At 43.5% G+C, this 16,689-nt stretch overlaps 2 protein-coding genes and 1 long non-coding RNA gene across 4 annotated transcripts in view; 1 reads left to right on the top strand and 2 right to left on the bottom strand.

Moving 5' to 3' along the window:
- Positions 1 to 10,220, top strand: part of DUSP16 (dual specificity phosphatase 16) — a 57,105-nt gene extending 46,885 nt beyond the window's left edge. For both annotated transcript variants that reach the window (XM_063134378.1, XM_063134377.1), the window contains exons 4-7: positions 1,658 to 1,821; positions 4,405 to 4,564; positions 7,620 to 7,743; positions 8,929 to 10,220. In XM_063134378.1, the coding sequence (XP_062990448.1) occupies positions 1,658 to 1,821; positions 4,405 to 4,564; positions 7,620 to 7,743; positions 8,929 to 10,099 (1,619 nt within the window). In that variant the 3' untranslated portion in view covers positions 10,100 to 10,220. The remainder of the gene's footprint in view (positions 1 to 1,657; positions 1,822 to 4,404; positions 4,565 to 7,619; positions 7,744 to 8,928) is intronic.
- LOC134403313 (uncharacterized) lies at positions 5,199 to 6,288 on the bottom strand. The gene is made up of 2 exons (XR_010025797.1): positions 6,270 to 6,288; positions 5,199 to 5,286 (listed from the first exon to the last, which is right to left on the bottom strand). It is a non-coding gene; the product is annotated as an uncharacterized LOC134403313 (long non-coding RNA).
- Positions 10,221 to 12,767: 2,547 nt separating the features above from the next.
- The window catches only part of BORCS5 (BLOC-1 related complex subunit 5), a 63,424-nt gene continuing 59,502 nt past the window's right edge, over positions 12,768 to 16,689 (bottom strand). Inside the window, exon 4 of the mRNA XM_063134381.1 lies at positions 12,768 to 16,570. Coding sequence (XP_062990451.1) covers positions 16,340 to 16,570 — 231 coding nt within the window. The 3' untranslated portion in view covers positions 12,768 to 16,339. The remainder of the gene's footprint in view (positions 16,571 to 16,689) is intronic.

Raw genomic sequence — 16,689 nt, 5'->3', positions numbered from 1 at the left:
TATTGCTTATTTCACATAGGCTCAGAGGTTTCTTGTTAGTTCGCGTGACACTCCTACACACTGCACCTGACACACTAACGTGTCACGACACACAGTTTGGAAAGCTCTGCCCTAGAGATACCATAAAAACAGCCAATACCTCAGGCTCCTATATGGACTGATTACCCAGTTGTAGCTCACTTGACAGTTTGCATGTGAAGTCATCTTTCCACAAATTGTAAAAGTAATGTCTGGACTCAAAGGCTTAGTGAAAGTATATTACAATGGTTAGGTGATTGGGAGCATCCCACAAATAAGCACACTCTGCCCCCCCCTTCTCCCATGGGTATCCCTCTCCTCTTTTTTGTTTTGATGCTAACAATGATTAGCATCTTCTCAGCTTTTTTGCTAATCAGTTAACCCAAACCATAGTTTACAAACTGTCTTCTAACCAGGATTGCAGTACTTGCAAGAGAAGCAAAAAGGGGAGGAGTGAAAGCTCGGCAGTACATTGTATTTTTATGTTTTGATTGATTTGCTGGGATTTGATTGCTCAGTTGTGTTGTGAGCTGTTTTTGAGAGCCTCAGATTATATTACGCCAGAAAGGTAGGGTATAAATTACCTTGATGGTATTCTTACAACAACCCCGCCAATTAGATTACATTGTTATCCCCATTTTGCAATTGGGGATAACAGAAACAGTACTACTGAGATCTTTCACAAGCAGATTGAGCCTGCTGTAAGTGCTGAAGTCATCATAGGACAGGGCCCCTATGCGCCTTTTATATGCCAGGTTTACATGCAAGCCTGGCTTTTCTGTGACAATAGTTTCAAATGTTAGAGAGAAATTGCTAGTTGTGCAATTCCACATGCGGATGCGCAAACCCTTAAGCAAATCAAGGGAACAGGTCTTTGTGTGAGACAAGCTTCCTTGTGTGGAAGAGATTCTCTGTTTGAGACTTGACTTTCCTCACATGCCTCTACAGATGGAAGCTTTCTTCCAAAGGTACAAGAGGATGTTGGGATCATGGCCAGAGTGCAGGACATGGAATAATGGGCTCAAGTTAAAGGAAGCCAGATTCTAGCTGGACATCAGGAAAAACTTCCTGAATGTTAGAGCAGTATGACAATGGAATCAGTTACATAGGGAGGTTGTGGGCTCTCCCACACTAGAGGCATCCAAGAGGCAGCTGGACAACCATCTGTCAGGGATGCTTTAGGGTGTATTCCTGCATTGAGCAGGGGGTTGGACTCGATGGCCTTGTAGGCCACTTCCAGCTCTGCTATTCTATGATTCTATGATAGTTTTGGGGTACGTTTATGTGTGTAGTGAAAAACATACAGGCTGATGCTGTTGATTTGCCTTCTCAATCATTTGAGAAAACACATATTTTCTTAGACAGTGGGCAGGTTGCATGTGAATCACTTCATTTCTTTACTGTTCCTGACTTCGTGATTGGCCCCTGAACATGTGCACAAATTCCACTGAAAAGTTTTTTTGTGTGTGAAATGCTATGTAAATTCTGTAATGGGGTGATTCACACATGCAAAGATGGTATCAAATGATTTAATGTCCATGGCATATAAGTGGTATTTAAACTCCAAAAAGATGTTGTGTGATGCATCACAATATCTTCCTACACTTAAAGCTGAAGTTTGAGTTGTTGTTTCCTTCAGGTGGATTTGCTGAATTTTCCAGTTGTTTCCCTGGCCTTTGTGAAGGAAAATCTGTTCTGGTGCCTTCTTGCATTTCTCAACCCTGCTTACCTGTCTCCAACACTGGGCCAACTCGGATTCTTCCTCATCTTTATCTTGGATGCCAAAGGGATGTTCTCAACAAGGTTGGTGCTTTGAAATGTGATGGTGCTGATAATTGTCTCAAAATACAATTATTTTTCATGGAAATGTTTGCCTGCCTCTTATATTTCTTTCTTTTGGTCTCAAACTCAGTTGATTTGGCTTGATCAGTGATACCATCATGTAATCATTTCATTATATTTTTAATATGCCTAGTAAGAGACATTCTTCTGGGTGGATCACAAGAATGAAAAGCATAAAATACAATATAAAAACTATAAAACCTAAAGTGATAAAATCCATTTATTTTTAGATCCATTTCAATCTGGCTTCAGACTGGTTATGGGACAGAAACAGCTCTGGACGCCTTGGTGGATGACCTATGTCGGGAACTGGACAGGGGGAGTGTGTTCCTGTTGGTTCTGCTGGTATCCTTCTGGGCCGCCTTGCTGGGATGGGACCTGGGGGCACTGTTTTACAGTGGCTCCATTCCTTCCTGGAGGGGCGGACCGAAAAGGTGGTGCTGGGGGACTCCTGTTCGACTCCTTGGCCATTGGCCTGTGGAGTCCCTCAGGGCTCTGTTGTGCCCCTCATGCTATTTAATATATACATAAAACCATTGGGAGAGGTTTCTGGAGTTTTGGGGTGTGGTGCCACCAGTACGCTAACACCCAACTCTACTACTCCTTTCTACCTGATTCCAAGGAAGCTGTTTTGGTGCTAAACCGGTGTCTGTCGGAAGTAATGGGCTGGATGAGGGCAAACAAATCCTGACAAGACAGAGGTGCCTTTGGTCAGTTGAAAGGCATATCAGGGAATAGGGATTCAGCTTGTGCTGGATGGGGTTACACTCCCCCTGAAGACACAAGTTCGCAGCTTGGGTGTACTTCTTGATTCAGCCCTGAGCCTGGATACCCAGATTTCGTTGGTGGCCAGGAGTGCATTTGCACAGTTAAAGCTAGTGCGCCAGCTGTGCCCGTTCCTAGAGATGTCGGACCTGGCCACGGTGACACATGCCTTAGTTACATCCCGATTGGATTACTGTAACGCGCTCTACGTGGGGCTGCCTTTGAAGAGTGTTCGGAAACTCCAGATGGTTCAAAGAGCTGCAGCCAGATTGTTGACCGAGGCTGGTTACAGGGGGGAGCATACAACTCCCCTGTTAAAACAGCTTCACTGGCTTCTGGTCTGTTTCCGGGCACAATTCAAAGTGCTGGCTATCTCCTATAAAGCTCTCTACGGCTTGGGTCCAGGTTATCTGAAAGACCGTATTCTCCCATATGAGCCTGCTCGTGCTCTGAGATCTTCTGGGGAGGCCTTTCTCTCAGTCCCATCAACATCCCAGGCACGCCTGATGGGTACGCGGGACAGGGCCTTCTCAGTGGCTGCTCCAAGGCTCTGGAACTCCCTTCCCAGGGAGGCTAGGCTGGCTCCCTCTGTGCTACAGTTTCGGAGGCAGGCAAAAACTTTTTTTGTTTCAGCAGGCTTTTGGAACTATACTGGACCTGTGTTAATGTACTGGATTCCCCCCCCCTTTAATCTGTTACAGTTTTAAAAAATTTTAACATCTTTTTAATTTTACTGTAGGTTTAATTCTATTTTAACTTTTGTAATTTATATTTATATGTTTTAATTGTACATGTTTTAATCTTGTAAGCCACCTTGAGTCCCAGTACTGGGAAAAAGGTGGGATCATCATCATCATCATCATCATCAATCAGTAATGGAATTTATGGGCAGTATCCTATGGTGCCATACTGCTAATGCAAATTACTTTGCACTTAAGTAAGGCATCTCTAGAACAACACCGATAGCATAAGCTTGCACAAAGTGTTTTTCGGAAATCCATAGTGCAAGCTAATGCTATTGGCATTGTGATAGAGGTCACTTTCACTAGTGCAATAAAAATTGCGTTAGCGGTATGACACTGTAGGAGACTGCTCTATTTATCTATCTATCTATCTATCTATCTATCTATATATGAATGACAGCCATAATATCTAAGAAACTAAACTCCAAAACGTCTGAGAGGTCTTCACCTTGCACCAAAAAGAGAGCAGTGTGGAGGGTATTCCATAAATGGGGCACTACGGCTGAGAAGCCCCCCTCTTTTGCAGCTACTCACTGGAGGCTCGAAACAGGTATGAAGGAGACGTTCCTTTAGTTGCCGTGGCAACAAGAAAGTTAAGGCTGTGTTGGTCAACACCAACACTTTGAATTGGGGCCGGAAACAGACTGGAAGGCAATGCAGCTGACAAAGCACTGGCATCACGTTGACTCCTTAGCCAAACCTGATTTAAAAGATGGCTTTTAAACAGCAACACTTCTGGAAAGCTTTCTTTGTAGGAAAAGGTACTTTTAACTTTCATAGTGAATGGCATGAGACAATGCTACAATGAAATCTATTGGGGTTGAGACTGATAGTCATGTAATGGGTACATGAACACTTCCACTAAAAAATAATTGAAAAAGATGTTATTTGACAATACCTAAAACATTTCTGGGAGTGTGGAAGCAACGAGTAGTTTTGGCTTCATTCTAATAACCTGTTAATAAGATTCTCTTTCTTATATTGATTTGCAAATGGTGACTTTTCTAACAGCTGATGTTGGTGTTCTTGTTTGTAGGAGCTGATGCAGCAGAATGACATTGGTTATGTACTAAATGCTAGTCACACTTGCCCCAAGCCTGACTTTATCCCAGAATCCCACTTCCTAAGAGTACCTGTGAATGACAGCTTCTGTGAGAAAATTTTTCCCTGGTTGGACAAGTCTGTGGAGTTTATAGGTAAAGATTTTAGATAACGCGATGTCTCTCTTAAACGAAACAAACACCTGTGCTAAATAATTTAGCATCATGAAATGTTTTTCAACAGGAACTTGCGTACTGTGAGAGGATTCTCACATTAGCAGCAAGGTTTTTATTAATTGTACTAATTTTTCTCTTCTACCCAGTATTAGATTTTTTAAGTTTTTTACACCAAATATACACAATATGTAGTTTTGGGTTAGACACACTCTTGCAGGAACTCCAATTTACACAGTACTTGTGTGTGTCCCCCACCCACCATTCCTCTGCACTGGTAGGAACATAAACAGGTCACACAGGCCTGTTCAAAGTGATGGCTTGCATGTATGAATGGCTATGAAGATTGCCCAATATCATCTCGTCATCTGGGAACTTGGATAGCCATGTCATATCGAGACCCTTAGGTGTCAAGAAGTGGGAGGGATGGTGGCAGCCTCTAGAGCTGGACCCCAGGGTGAAATCTAGTTGACCTAAATAAGTTTTACATGTTGAAGCAGCAGCAAATGAGAGCAAGGAAGAAGAGCAATTGAGTTGCTTTTCTCTTTCCATTCTTCCAGGACACCATGAAAGTGTGCCTTGGGATATGCATAGACATTCAATGTGGGGACAGTTCTTACCGTATTTTCCGGCGTATAAGACGACCCCCAACTTTTCCAGTTAAAATATAGAGTTTGGGATATACTCGCCGTATAAGACTACCCCTCTTCCAACGCACACCAAATAAAAATTAAAAAAACATCAGATTTGATTTCAATATGGTAATTTTAATTCAAATGCTTATGACATGCAGGTACTTAGCAGGAAAACTGTCACTTATAAACATAAGGCTGTTTGTCATCAAACATGTAAACATAAAACAGTGCAAGTGGATTAAACTTTTCCTAATTCACTCTATAGCTGAAAGGAAGGATAAGACAATAAACCCATGGGAGCTGCCATGCTGTTTGTTTTCTAAGCTGAATAAGGCCACCTGGTCGCCTGCTCCATACATTATCAAGCCATAGCTTTACCCCTTCTTCATCCATCCAGCCTTTTTCATTCACATGTACAAAACAACCAACAGGGAACTTGAGGGTGTGGGGAATGTGCCTCTGTGGCCCCCCTTCAGCCTCCCCTCCCCGCCTCTCCTCTCCCTGCTCTAGTTGTGCGCCTGCAGCTGGCGAGAAGCGGCTGCCTGAGCTGAGGAAGGCTGGTGCTGCTTTCGTGCTCTCATTCTCTCCCGGTTTACGAGTCTGTGTCTGTGGCACACTGCCGGGCTAGACTCCGTCAGGAGTTGCTCGCTTCTCCTCTCTCCCTCGCTCAGTCGATCTCCTCCCCCCCCCCCGCTCTCCTCCTTCCTTCCCTCCCTCCTGCTCGCTCGCGCTCTCTCGCTCTCTCTCTCTCTCACACACACGCGCACACACACACACAGAACTCAGGAGCTCATGGCTTCGGTTGAAGGCGAGCGGCTCGCGCTCCCTTTGCCTGCCTCAACCACCGACACCCTCAGAACCCAAACAGTAAAAAGGGGGGGGGAGGAGAAAAAGAAAGAGGGGGGGGCAACGGTGTGCGTGTATATATATAGGCGAGCCTTAAACAGAAGGATGGGGATTTGAACCATATGCGGCGACCGCAGATTCTCCAGTCCGGCTCGGAAGTTACAGCACCCGCCCTATAAGACGACACCCGGCGTATAAGATGACACCCGACTTTTGAGAAGATTTCCTGGGTTAAAAAGTCATCTTATACGCCGGAAAATACGGTATGTCACTCACAGGAAAGATGCACATCCCACCCCCCACCTTTGAACATTATCCTGGAATGGCAAAAAATGGGCACACAAGTCTCTTCTTGTTTTGACTCTTCCACTTATCAACATGCAAAGGTACTGAGCATCCAATTTATGCAAATTCCTAAGTCACCTTAGAGATGTTTGGTGTGTAGTGATTACCAATACCTTCAGAGTTGATGAGGAGAAAATTCCAGTCATATCCAACTGTGTCATTCTGCTTTCTCAAGTGATGTTGCACTAGCGGAAACTAGGTTCCAGTCTATGTGGAAGAGGAGAATCCAGCTACATTTGTGCAAGCGCTTGCACAACCGAAAGATTCAGTGGAGCTCTGCTTCCATTGGATAGTGCCCTTTGTAATATTAATATCTCCCTCTTAAGATCGTAATGAAACTTCTTTTGATGCATTTAAATGATATGTCTTCCATATTAGGACTGAATTTTACCCAAGAGACATTAATCCGATATCCTTGGCAAGAATCAATAAAAATATACTGGACCTGATCGAGTTTTAGTCAAACCTAGAAATCAATGGGATCTGAGTTAGTCATAATATAAATCCCATTCATTTCAATGGATCTACTTCAGGTATGACTAGATATGGATCCAAGCTGCTGCGTCTCTGTGGCTCTTGCTTTAGAGGAAGGTTTTTATTGCATTCGTCTTCTATTTTCTTATGGCTCATCCAAAAATGTGAAAATGTTTTACCAATAGGCAGGACACTTTCGCTCTCATTTCATTCTGATGTTTTCTGCTTCCCACAAACTAATTTTTCGGAGATCATAATTGGCCATCGGAAACATTCTAAAACCCGTATTCGTGAAATACCACGAACCAAAATATCATCCAAAAGGTGTAAGGTTTCAAGATCTCCAAATCCCTTCATCAGGCAATAAGCAGGCTACACTAGGGTGGAGCGGGGTGGGAGCTGGCTTGATGTTGAAGTCATGGATGGCCATGTCTGCATGATCCCAGGCTTGAGATGTGTGGGGAGAGGAAATGTCTGCAGATATTCAAAAGGCTTCTAGCGGGCACTGTGGCTGGTTCTGGTTTTACCTGGAAGTGCCCCTAGGCTTGCTGAGACCAAGAAGGCAGAGAAGTTTGGTTCTCCCATTTTTGAAAATGGAGATATTTCTGAGTAACAGCTGGATTTTATAATTTCAAAAATAGGAGACTAATTGATTTTTGCTTGAGGATCTTTTGGAGAACTCTCATTTTTAATATCATTTAGAATACCATTGTTTGTTTTCCATTTTTTTCTTACAGAAAAAGCAAAAGCCTCAAACGCTCGTGTTCTAGTCCACTGTTTAGCTGGAATATCCCGCTCTGCTACCATTGCAATTGCTTACATAATGAAAAGAATGGATATGTCTTTAGATGAGGCCTACAGGTAAGAAAGACAAACTCGCTTTCTTAAGGGCTCTTTTCAAATATTCCCAGCGTGTGATTGGGGCACGGCTCACCAGACTATGGGGGAACTATGGCCTAAGGTGGAAGCATGCAGGCCCACCTTTCTTCACTGGACTATGCTGTGTGCATAACAACTCTTGTGTATATGCAATACAGAGGGAATGGAACTATTAGCACTTATATGAAAAACCTGCTTTGAGTCGCAGTTCAAACTTGTAACATTTTTGAACACATAGTTTGGGGAAAATTTACAGGAAACAATTTCCAAAGCAGCTGTCCTTCCTGGGGATGCTACAGTGCTACAATGGTGGATGTATATATTGATCTGTCAGACTTGTGGCTGCATCGCCAAGAAACTGCAGATTTGTGCAATTTGTGCAATATTTTAGCCGTCTTAAAAGCTCTACTTTTATTTTTTAGAAAAGCAAGTTTCTAGTCCTTGTTGTTGCATCTTTATAATTGTAACGTGCATATGGTTGTATAAAGAGAATACTGTCTGTTCCTGTGGCCAGGGACAGAGCTTTGGTGTTCTGCAATAGTTTCTTGTCCCTTCCTGTCACTGTTAAAAGTAGACTTAACTGTGCAAAACAGGAAAATGCAGGAAAATGTGCTTCATCTTTGGCTTTTGCAATGCTTCGCACTGTAACATTAGCAGAAAAGACAGATTCCTGCCCCAAAGAGCTCGCAATCTAAATTATTGAGGTGATGGAAACAACCCGGGAGGGGGGGGAGGGAGACAAGGGTGACAGGTCTGATATGTGCACATGCAATGACATGTTCCTAGTAGAGGGCAAAAACTGAGGCATTAATCCAAAAACTTCTTATAAGAGCTTGATTTTAAGGGAGGATTTGAAGGTGGAGGAAAAGAGTGGTATAATAATTATAATAATCTATTTATTTCTTACCCACCTCTCCCTCTGGAGAGTATTCTAGGAGAGAGACCTAGCCTTAAGGGTCAGCAGAGAGAATGACCCAGGATTGTGTGAGGGAACAAGAGAGGATAGATGTGCTTAATTTCCAGAATGTATGTAGTTTTCAGAATGGGTTACTCTGGCCCGGCCTCGTGTGCAGTACACAGTGCCTGGCCAGCCTCCATGCAGCACTTGTATGTAAAATTTAATTATGAAGTCACAGGCTATCCGACTAATTTTAAACTTCTGTTTAGATTTGTGAAAGAGAAGAGGCCCACCATTTCTCCCAACTTCAACTTCCTTGGCCAACTTCTGGACTTTGAGAAGAAAATAAAGAGCCAGAGTGGCCAAACCGGACCCCTTAGCAAACTGAAGCTTCTGCATTTGGAAAAAAGCAGCGAACATGGACTAGGAGGCGGACAGAGCAGTGGCCTTCTCTCCTCTTCTCAGCTCTGTGCTACCTCTACGTCAGAGTCTGTGGAGCAGACGCCAGTGGAGGCTGGAAACCTGCCAGCTTCCTCTTTGCTATCGCTAGAGGAATGTCCCTTGGTGCAAGGCATAATTGGACTAAATGTGTCCTCAGACAAAGTCGAAGACAATAACAGACTGAAACGGTCATTTTCCTTGGATATCAAATCTGTATCCTGCGTGGCAAGCAGTAACTGTGTTGCTGCTTCTGGACAGGGGTATCCTTCCTTGGAGGACACATTAGAATACTACAAGCATTCAGCCACCTTGGAAGGAGGGAGCAAGTTATGCCAGTTCTCTCCTGTACAGGAGGTTTCGGAACAGACACCTGAGAGTAGCCCAGATAAAGAGGAAGCAAAGCTTCCGGAGAAAACTCAGAATGCCTGGCAGCTGGACAGCCAGAGCAAATGGCAGCACTTAGGGAGAGCTGCTAGCGCCACCCAGAGGTCGCTCTTGTACCCGCTGCACCGTAGTGGCAGTGTGGAAGACAATTATAGAACAAACTTCCTCTTTGGCCTTTCCACCAGCCAACAGCATTTGGCCAAGTCTGCAGCTGGGCTGGGCCTGAAGGGCTGGCATTCGGACATCTTAGCGCCTCAAGCTGCTGCAACCTCTCTGACCAACAGCTGGTATTTTGCTACAGATACCTCCCACTTTTATTCTGCTTCTGCTATATACGGGAGCAGCACAGCCTATTCTGCCTATAGCTGCAGCCAGCTGCCCACCGGATGTGAGCAAGCCCATGCAGTACGCAGGCGAGAGAAGCACGGTGACCGGGGCGACTCCCGGCGGAGTTGGCATGAGGAGAGCTCCTTTGAGAAGCAGTTCAAGCGAAGGAGCTGCCAGATGGAATTTGGAGGACGTATAATGTCGGAGAACAGGTCGCGAGAGGAACTTGGGAAAGTGGGCAGCCAATCTAGCTTTTCAGGCAGCATGGAGATAATTGAAGTGTCTTGAATTTCTGCTCCAAGGTTTTACGTCCTTCCCTCCTGCGTAAAGGAATTCCCTGTAAATCTGAAATTTCAAGAGAATGCAAGATGTGCAGCTTCAGTGTGAAGGAAGTTAATAGGATATATATATATATATATATATATATATATATATATATATATATATATATATATTGTGTGTGTGTGTGCGTGCGCGCCTGTGTATTAAAAAAAAGAAAAATTAAATAAGTCTAATATGTGCAATGGGCAATCAGCTATTTTCTCCCCTTGCCTGTTCTCACCACCTTAAGGTGGAAAGGGCAGCTATTTCACAAGTTTCTATTTCCCAATGAAGCAATTATAGGCAAAGAATTGCACATCCTTACTGTATTTAAGGGACCTTCCTTTGTAAGCTAGACAAATTCATTTGGTTCTATTGAAAGATTCTATTTAAAGCTCAGCTGCATACCTGGTGCTATCCACCACTGTCTTCAGCAATGCAGCTGAACCTGAGACTGAGCCAGACTTTGAGGTGTACATCCTGTTACCGGGCTGAAAATGTACATAACATTCATACTGCTCATTGCTAGTAAAGCTGGGCTGAAACCAGTATATCATTAGTCCGGATAGGCTGAATGCCAACTTTGTGGGTTGATTTTAGATCACTCAAAATGAGAAACTTGGACAGGTTTTACTTGTCTGTTAATGAGTAAATGATGAGTGCTACTAGTTTAAAGAATTGATGGATTTCAGGTTGTCCATACATACATATTCTCTGGTTGGCATCAAGGATGGCATTAAATCTTTATGGTCTCCAGTATGCCTGCATCGGAGTCACAGTATGTGTGCTATGTGAGTGACTGACGTGTCTTGAAAAATTAAGCCACCCTGTTAAATTCTCACCACAAATTAGAAGCAGTGACATTAGTCCAAGGAAAAGAGGATACAACGGGATTCCCTGACAAAGCATCACCATTGTCCAGAAAGCACAATCTCATCCCTGACTGAGCAAACAGAAAGTTGGGAGACAACGCTAGCCTACATTTGCAAGAGGGATCCCTGCCTGTTCTTGAAGATGATTGTGAAAATTTATGTATCTGAGCGAGTGGAGTTTGCCCCAAATTCTAACCCCCAAAACTATGTTCCAAATAATAAGTGTTAGGGTTTAAGCACTGAATAAGGCTGCAGGAATACGCAATTGTAGGTAGATGTGTAGGATTTTAAGATAAACTGGGAAATTGGTTGATGCGGTCCATTAGAGAATTAAAGGTTGCAGCAGCAATTGTTGGCAATGCAGGGAGTGGGGGTTGCTTGGGGGTGAGGCATTAAAAGGGATGAAAGGTCGGCTGATGTAGCGTCCTTCAGCTTTTCCAGAGAATGTAGTCACATTGCCTTCAGGAATTTCTTTTTGCTCTTGAGAGAAGGTGACGCTGGTTGGTGTTCACACACTGCTCTTGCTCTTCTAGAGGAGACAACCCTGTTCTTTCTGACCCAAACTGTGTTTAAGTCCAGTGGGAGAGATCTCTATACCACTTTTGTGTCATGCACTCTCTTTTCAGATGAGAAACTGAATATGTTTGATAGTCAAATTCTGGTCTGATTCAAGTTGAAAAAATAAAGTATGATTACAGAAAGCGCTAGTGTTCAAATGGTAAAACAGATACAGTTGTGAAGGGTACATGAGAATGTAAATAGCCACAGAAGAAGGGCTCGGATTCCCCACCCGACATCGCCTTTTAAATGCCCCCATTGACTACAGCTATTGCCATATATTTCTTGGTCAGATAAACCAGGAGTTTTTTGTACTTCCATTCAAATCAAAGCACAATCTGGCCTTGGGGCAGAAAAGGGAGGGTGAGAAGGGCCTATGGCACATTCCTGTCCATGCCACAAAGATTTTGGGAAAGTGGAAGAGGCCAAAAAAAAAAACACCTTGATGATGGTGACATAATTTATCACTATAGAGTGAAACAATCAGGAATTTGCAACACAACCACATTGACAGGCTGGTATTAATCCCAGTTGTGTGTTCTTGTGACTCCAAATGCCATTGAAGAAATCTTACCTTCAACCTTATTAAGACCCAATTTTATATATGGTGTAGTAGCTTCATCATGTATGGACTGAACATGGTTAACTTTTGGATTGAATAACTGCATGGTCCATAGTGGATTTTATGAGAAGTAACTACCTTCCTGGGGGCTGGGGGCAGTAACACAGCTGAGAGCTGATATAAACCAAGACCCAGGAAATTCCCAATTCTAATCTTATCTCCATGATCTCACTAAGATGAGCTGCTCTTTCAACCTTAGCACCCAACTGCAATATGGGTACATTACTCCTTACTTTACAGCGATTTATTCCTTGTAGTCCTACACTATCTACCTCTCCCCTGTGTGATGTGCAGTAGTAACCAATATTAACTGCACCATTAATATCATTACTGAGTCAAGTATTATTTGACAAAGTCCAGGCCACTAAGAAACACAGACTCCCAGCTGTTAATCCAGAGGCAAGTGAAATATGAGGAAAGCCTACGGGGTGCGGTGGCAACAGCACTTCAGTACACTCTGCTGCAAGAACTCTCTCTCTCCCCCCTCCCTCCCTCCTTCTCCCCCTCTCTCTCCCTCCCCCTTCCCTCCCTCTCCCTCCTTCTCTCTCTCTCAGCACTAGATACAGACAGTCCAAAAGAGAGCTGGCATGTCATATGTCCTTTATTAATAAAACAAACTCAATCAAAATAAATATTTCAAGTAAAGATTAAACACAGTTTGAGAGAAACATCTACAGCACACATTGTAATGTAATTCAATGCAAGACACATCAAATTGGTAAAAGCTGCTTTTCAACAAAAGAAAATATACAACCATCACCAATTCCCCGTTCACCTTCTACCATTTTCAAGAGCCAAGAATAGAACCTATATTTAGCTCGCAAACTTTTACCTTTGGGGAAAACGTAAAACAATGACTGCTCCTGATGCACTCCTGCAGAACTGCTATGGGATCCCTGAAAATTCTGGGGTATGTTCAGCAAGTTCTCAGAAAATATTGGATGGGGCTACTATAATCAGCTGTCCTGTTGGAATGGAGATGACAACCTAAGATCACATCCCAAACTCCACTGTGGTTCCACAGTGTAGGACAAGCCAAACTGTTTCTTCATTCGTGGCTTATTAGAGATTTGTCAAAAAACCTCCATGTTCCATGCACTACACTTTAATGTTTACTATTTTTAATTGTTGTAAACCGCCCAGAGAGCTTCGGCTGGGGGGGCGGTATATAAATGTAATAAATAAATTTTAAAAACCACTGCTATAGGTAATGTAGGGAGTGAACTAGCTTGCATCCAGAAGTGCTCACTGACTTCCCAATCTACCATGTGAATCTGCACATAGCTGCTTCTGCATCTCTCTCTCTCTCTGGATCAGGATGGATGCATCTACTGTTTGGAAAAAGTTACCCTTCTACCTGCCCTTTTGAGGAGAATCTAATGGTCCTGAAAGCAGGCCTAGTTCTTTCTGCACTTGGAGATATGAATCCATACCAATATATCTGTGCATGTTCTATCTTTTGTTAGTCACGAAGCTATCGTTCCCTGAGGAGGTCTTTCTCCTCACACTCAGCAAGTCCAAGGTTTGGACAGGGAGACCTTCACACAGAAAGGTGTTCAGGGGTGCTGAAAGCGTGGGCCTCCAGCTACTGCTGGGCTGCAGCTCCCATCAGGATAGCCAATGGGGAGGGAAGGTGAGACCTGCAGCTCAACAACACGGGGCGGGGGCACACTTTCCCTGGCCTAGACTCAAGAGTTACTTCCCCATGGCAGGATCACAAACCCCAGGGGAGTGTGTGAAAATGTTTCATCCAGTGGTGGGGCTGATTCCATGGGTCTTTCCTCTCTGATGGGCCCTCTAATTGCCTCTACCCCTATGTTATGAGTATTTTGGCACACTCATGGCCAGAAGTGTTTGCTTCACCACTGAGCAGGTGTAAAATAAAAGGCCTCAAACTTTTAGGTATCTAGAGTTCCGAGAGCCATAAGGGATAGACTTTGCCCACTAGGCATCTGTTCTCCAGTGGCAATCTCAAAATTAAATCCTACAACATTTCTTCTTTTCTCAAACAAAGTAAAAAATAGGTATATAAACACAACTTTCCCTGCTTTTCTTCCAAGACTTGGAGATAAGAGGGAATTCTGGTGATGTGCCAGTTCCAAAATGGGTAATGTGACAGTCTAAGGGCTCCTCAGGCCCAGCCAGCAGAATCAAGGACACAGCGAAAACAGAACAGCTGTAGAATACAGCAGGCTTTTTTCACACCAGGACAACACACATAGGCTTGGACAAAAATCAGATGTTTTACGAAGGAAAAAAGAGTGGAGAGAGTTCAGTTCTGTATTCGTGTGGCAAGTGCCACCAGCACTTTTCTGACTATGTTGATTTTAAATATGTAGAGCAATTCTTGCTATAACCTCCAGAGGCAATATAATTCTAGTTCAACTGCTAGGGACGTCAAAGTTTCAAAGCTGCATTGAAACCAGAGTAAGATGTATTCAAAGTAACCAGGGCCTGACCCCAAACAGAGAATATAAAGCAGCCATCTTTGGAGAGGTACACCAAGCCCAATTGCAAATGGTTGATGGCATTTTTCATGGCACAGCTCAAAATTGCCAAAGGAATAAAGCATATGACCTCACCTTTCCCTGGCTTTGCAGCTTATCCAACTTTTTGGGGGACATGGACTAAACATGTCCTGTATTCTGGATAAAACAGGGAGTTCCCTCATCAATCCTGGTAGAAATCATTTGGCAAAGCAAAGCAATATAAAAGGACAGAGTAGTAATCATTTCATTCAGAAGGCCTCTGAGGAAAGAGGCAGTGAGAAAAAAGGGACCCCAATCTCACCTATGATTTCTACATGGGAGGCCCTTAGCTCTGGGGCCTGCACAGCTGTGACAGTCACACAACTCAAGCAGTTACTCATTTAACAGCCTTATAAAGTAAGACGCCAATTTTAAAACACACACAAACCTCAATGGGGGAGAGCTCAGCTAGGCCCCAGAAAAGAAACTTTCAAAAGCCACATTACATTAAGCTAGGTAGGTTTAATAAGCCTGCTTCTGGCTTTATACACTCAGTTATAAAGAATCAAACATGTTCCAGAGCTAGGGAATATTATAATACCTAGCTATTAGTAAGGTAAACTGAAAGGATCTTCAAGAACAGAACACTTTTTGATTTTCCTAAAAGAACCAGACTGTCCAGATCTAAATCAGTCAATCCAATCCATAGTTCTACGCAGACACAACGTAGCTCAACTAGGAAAACAGAGGGAGTGTTAAAAGAACAATAGTTTTCAAACTGTCTTACAGGGTTCTCAGAAACTTATCAGAGACGCCTCAATGAAGTGGTCAATAATGTCAGACAAGGTTCCCAGACTGACAGCTTGTCCATTAATTCCAATCTCTCCTTGGAATAATGCATGGCCAGAGAAATTTGGGAGTTCTCTCTGTTTACAAGGGAGGCAACGCGGAGGCTTGGGCAATGTTTTGTTTTTAAACTTCCTGTCCTCAGTGAAGCTTTTTCACACCCATTGGTCAATGGGGAACCCTTATATTTTAATTACAGAATTGCTGTGTGTGGATTTTGGGATACCCTAGGTCTGCTGGGTGCCAGCTAGGCTCATTCAGCCTAAAAGTCATTCTGATCCAAGTGGAGAAAGCTAACCTTACGGCGTCACTAACAATTCACAGAAGCTCTGCATTGCAAGGGTAAACTGGCAATGGCGATGAAGCTGTAGCAGACAGTTTGCTGCTGTGACCGATCGCTCATAGAGGAACTCAGGAATCCTAAAAAGAAATGTAACTGGAAAATCACTGCTTAGAACATGCCCCAGAATCCTCTGCAACTTGAAGGGTTCTGAGGTAGACACCTCAGCAAATAAACCTATGTGGAAAGAGTTCCCCAAAGGCAAAAAATTAAAACCACTGCCGTACTGGAATGTTGTGGAGACAGAAGTCTGAATCTTGTTAAAGCAACATTTTGCTGTGTAGGGACGGTGGTGTTAAGTAGATGGAAACAGAAAAGGTTTTTAAAAAAATACTCCCAAGTAGTGCTTTATTCTACACGACTGGGTTTCAAACCAAGAGCACTCTTCCTGCCACAAGTGATATTTCTCTTCTACTCACTCTGGACAGTGCAGTAATATTCCAAGGATGTTCTTTATCAAGTAGAGTCCATGAGAAGGTGAGTGGAGGATGCAATGGAGAACTACAGTTTGAGCTCCCTGTCAGGTTTCATACTAAAAGGCTCCAGCCTCTCACTCTCTGGCAGCAGGCTGTTCAGCCTCTCCATCAGGGGAATGGTCAAGTCAACACCCATCTGGATGCGTCGGAGGATGGCAGACATTTCGTTGACCTTCTGGATCTGCTCGGCGTACTTGGCGTATCTTTTCTGGCGCTCCTGCATCAAACTGTAAAGCGTTTCTACCGAAAGATCCATCTATTTACACACACACAAAAAGGAGAAAGGGGATGATCATGTTAAAGGTCATCTTTCAGAGGAGCAAGCCTTCAGCTTGCACCAGACAAAGCGGCAGAGGCACGCAATCAGTAAGAGCA

The sequence above is a fragment of the Elgaria multicarinata genome, chromosome 9 (genome assembly GCF_023053635.1).
Source record: "Elgaria multicarinata webbii isolate HBS135686 ecotype San Diego chromosome 9, rElgMul1.1.pri, whole genome shotgun sequence".
NCBI lineage: Eukaryota > Metazoa > Chordata > Lepidosauria > Squamata > Anguidae > Elgaria > Elgaria multicarinata.
Note: the sequence above shows the minus strand (reverse complement) of the source record. Positions and strands in the feature narration are given on the sequence as shown.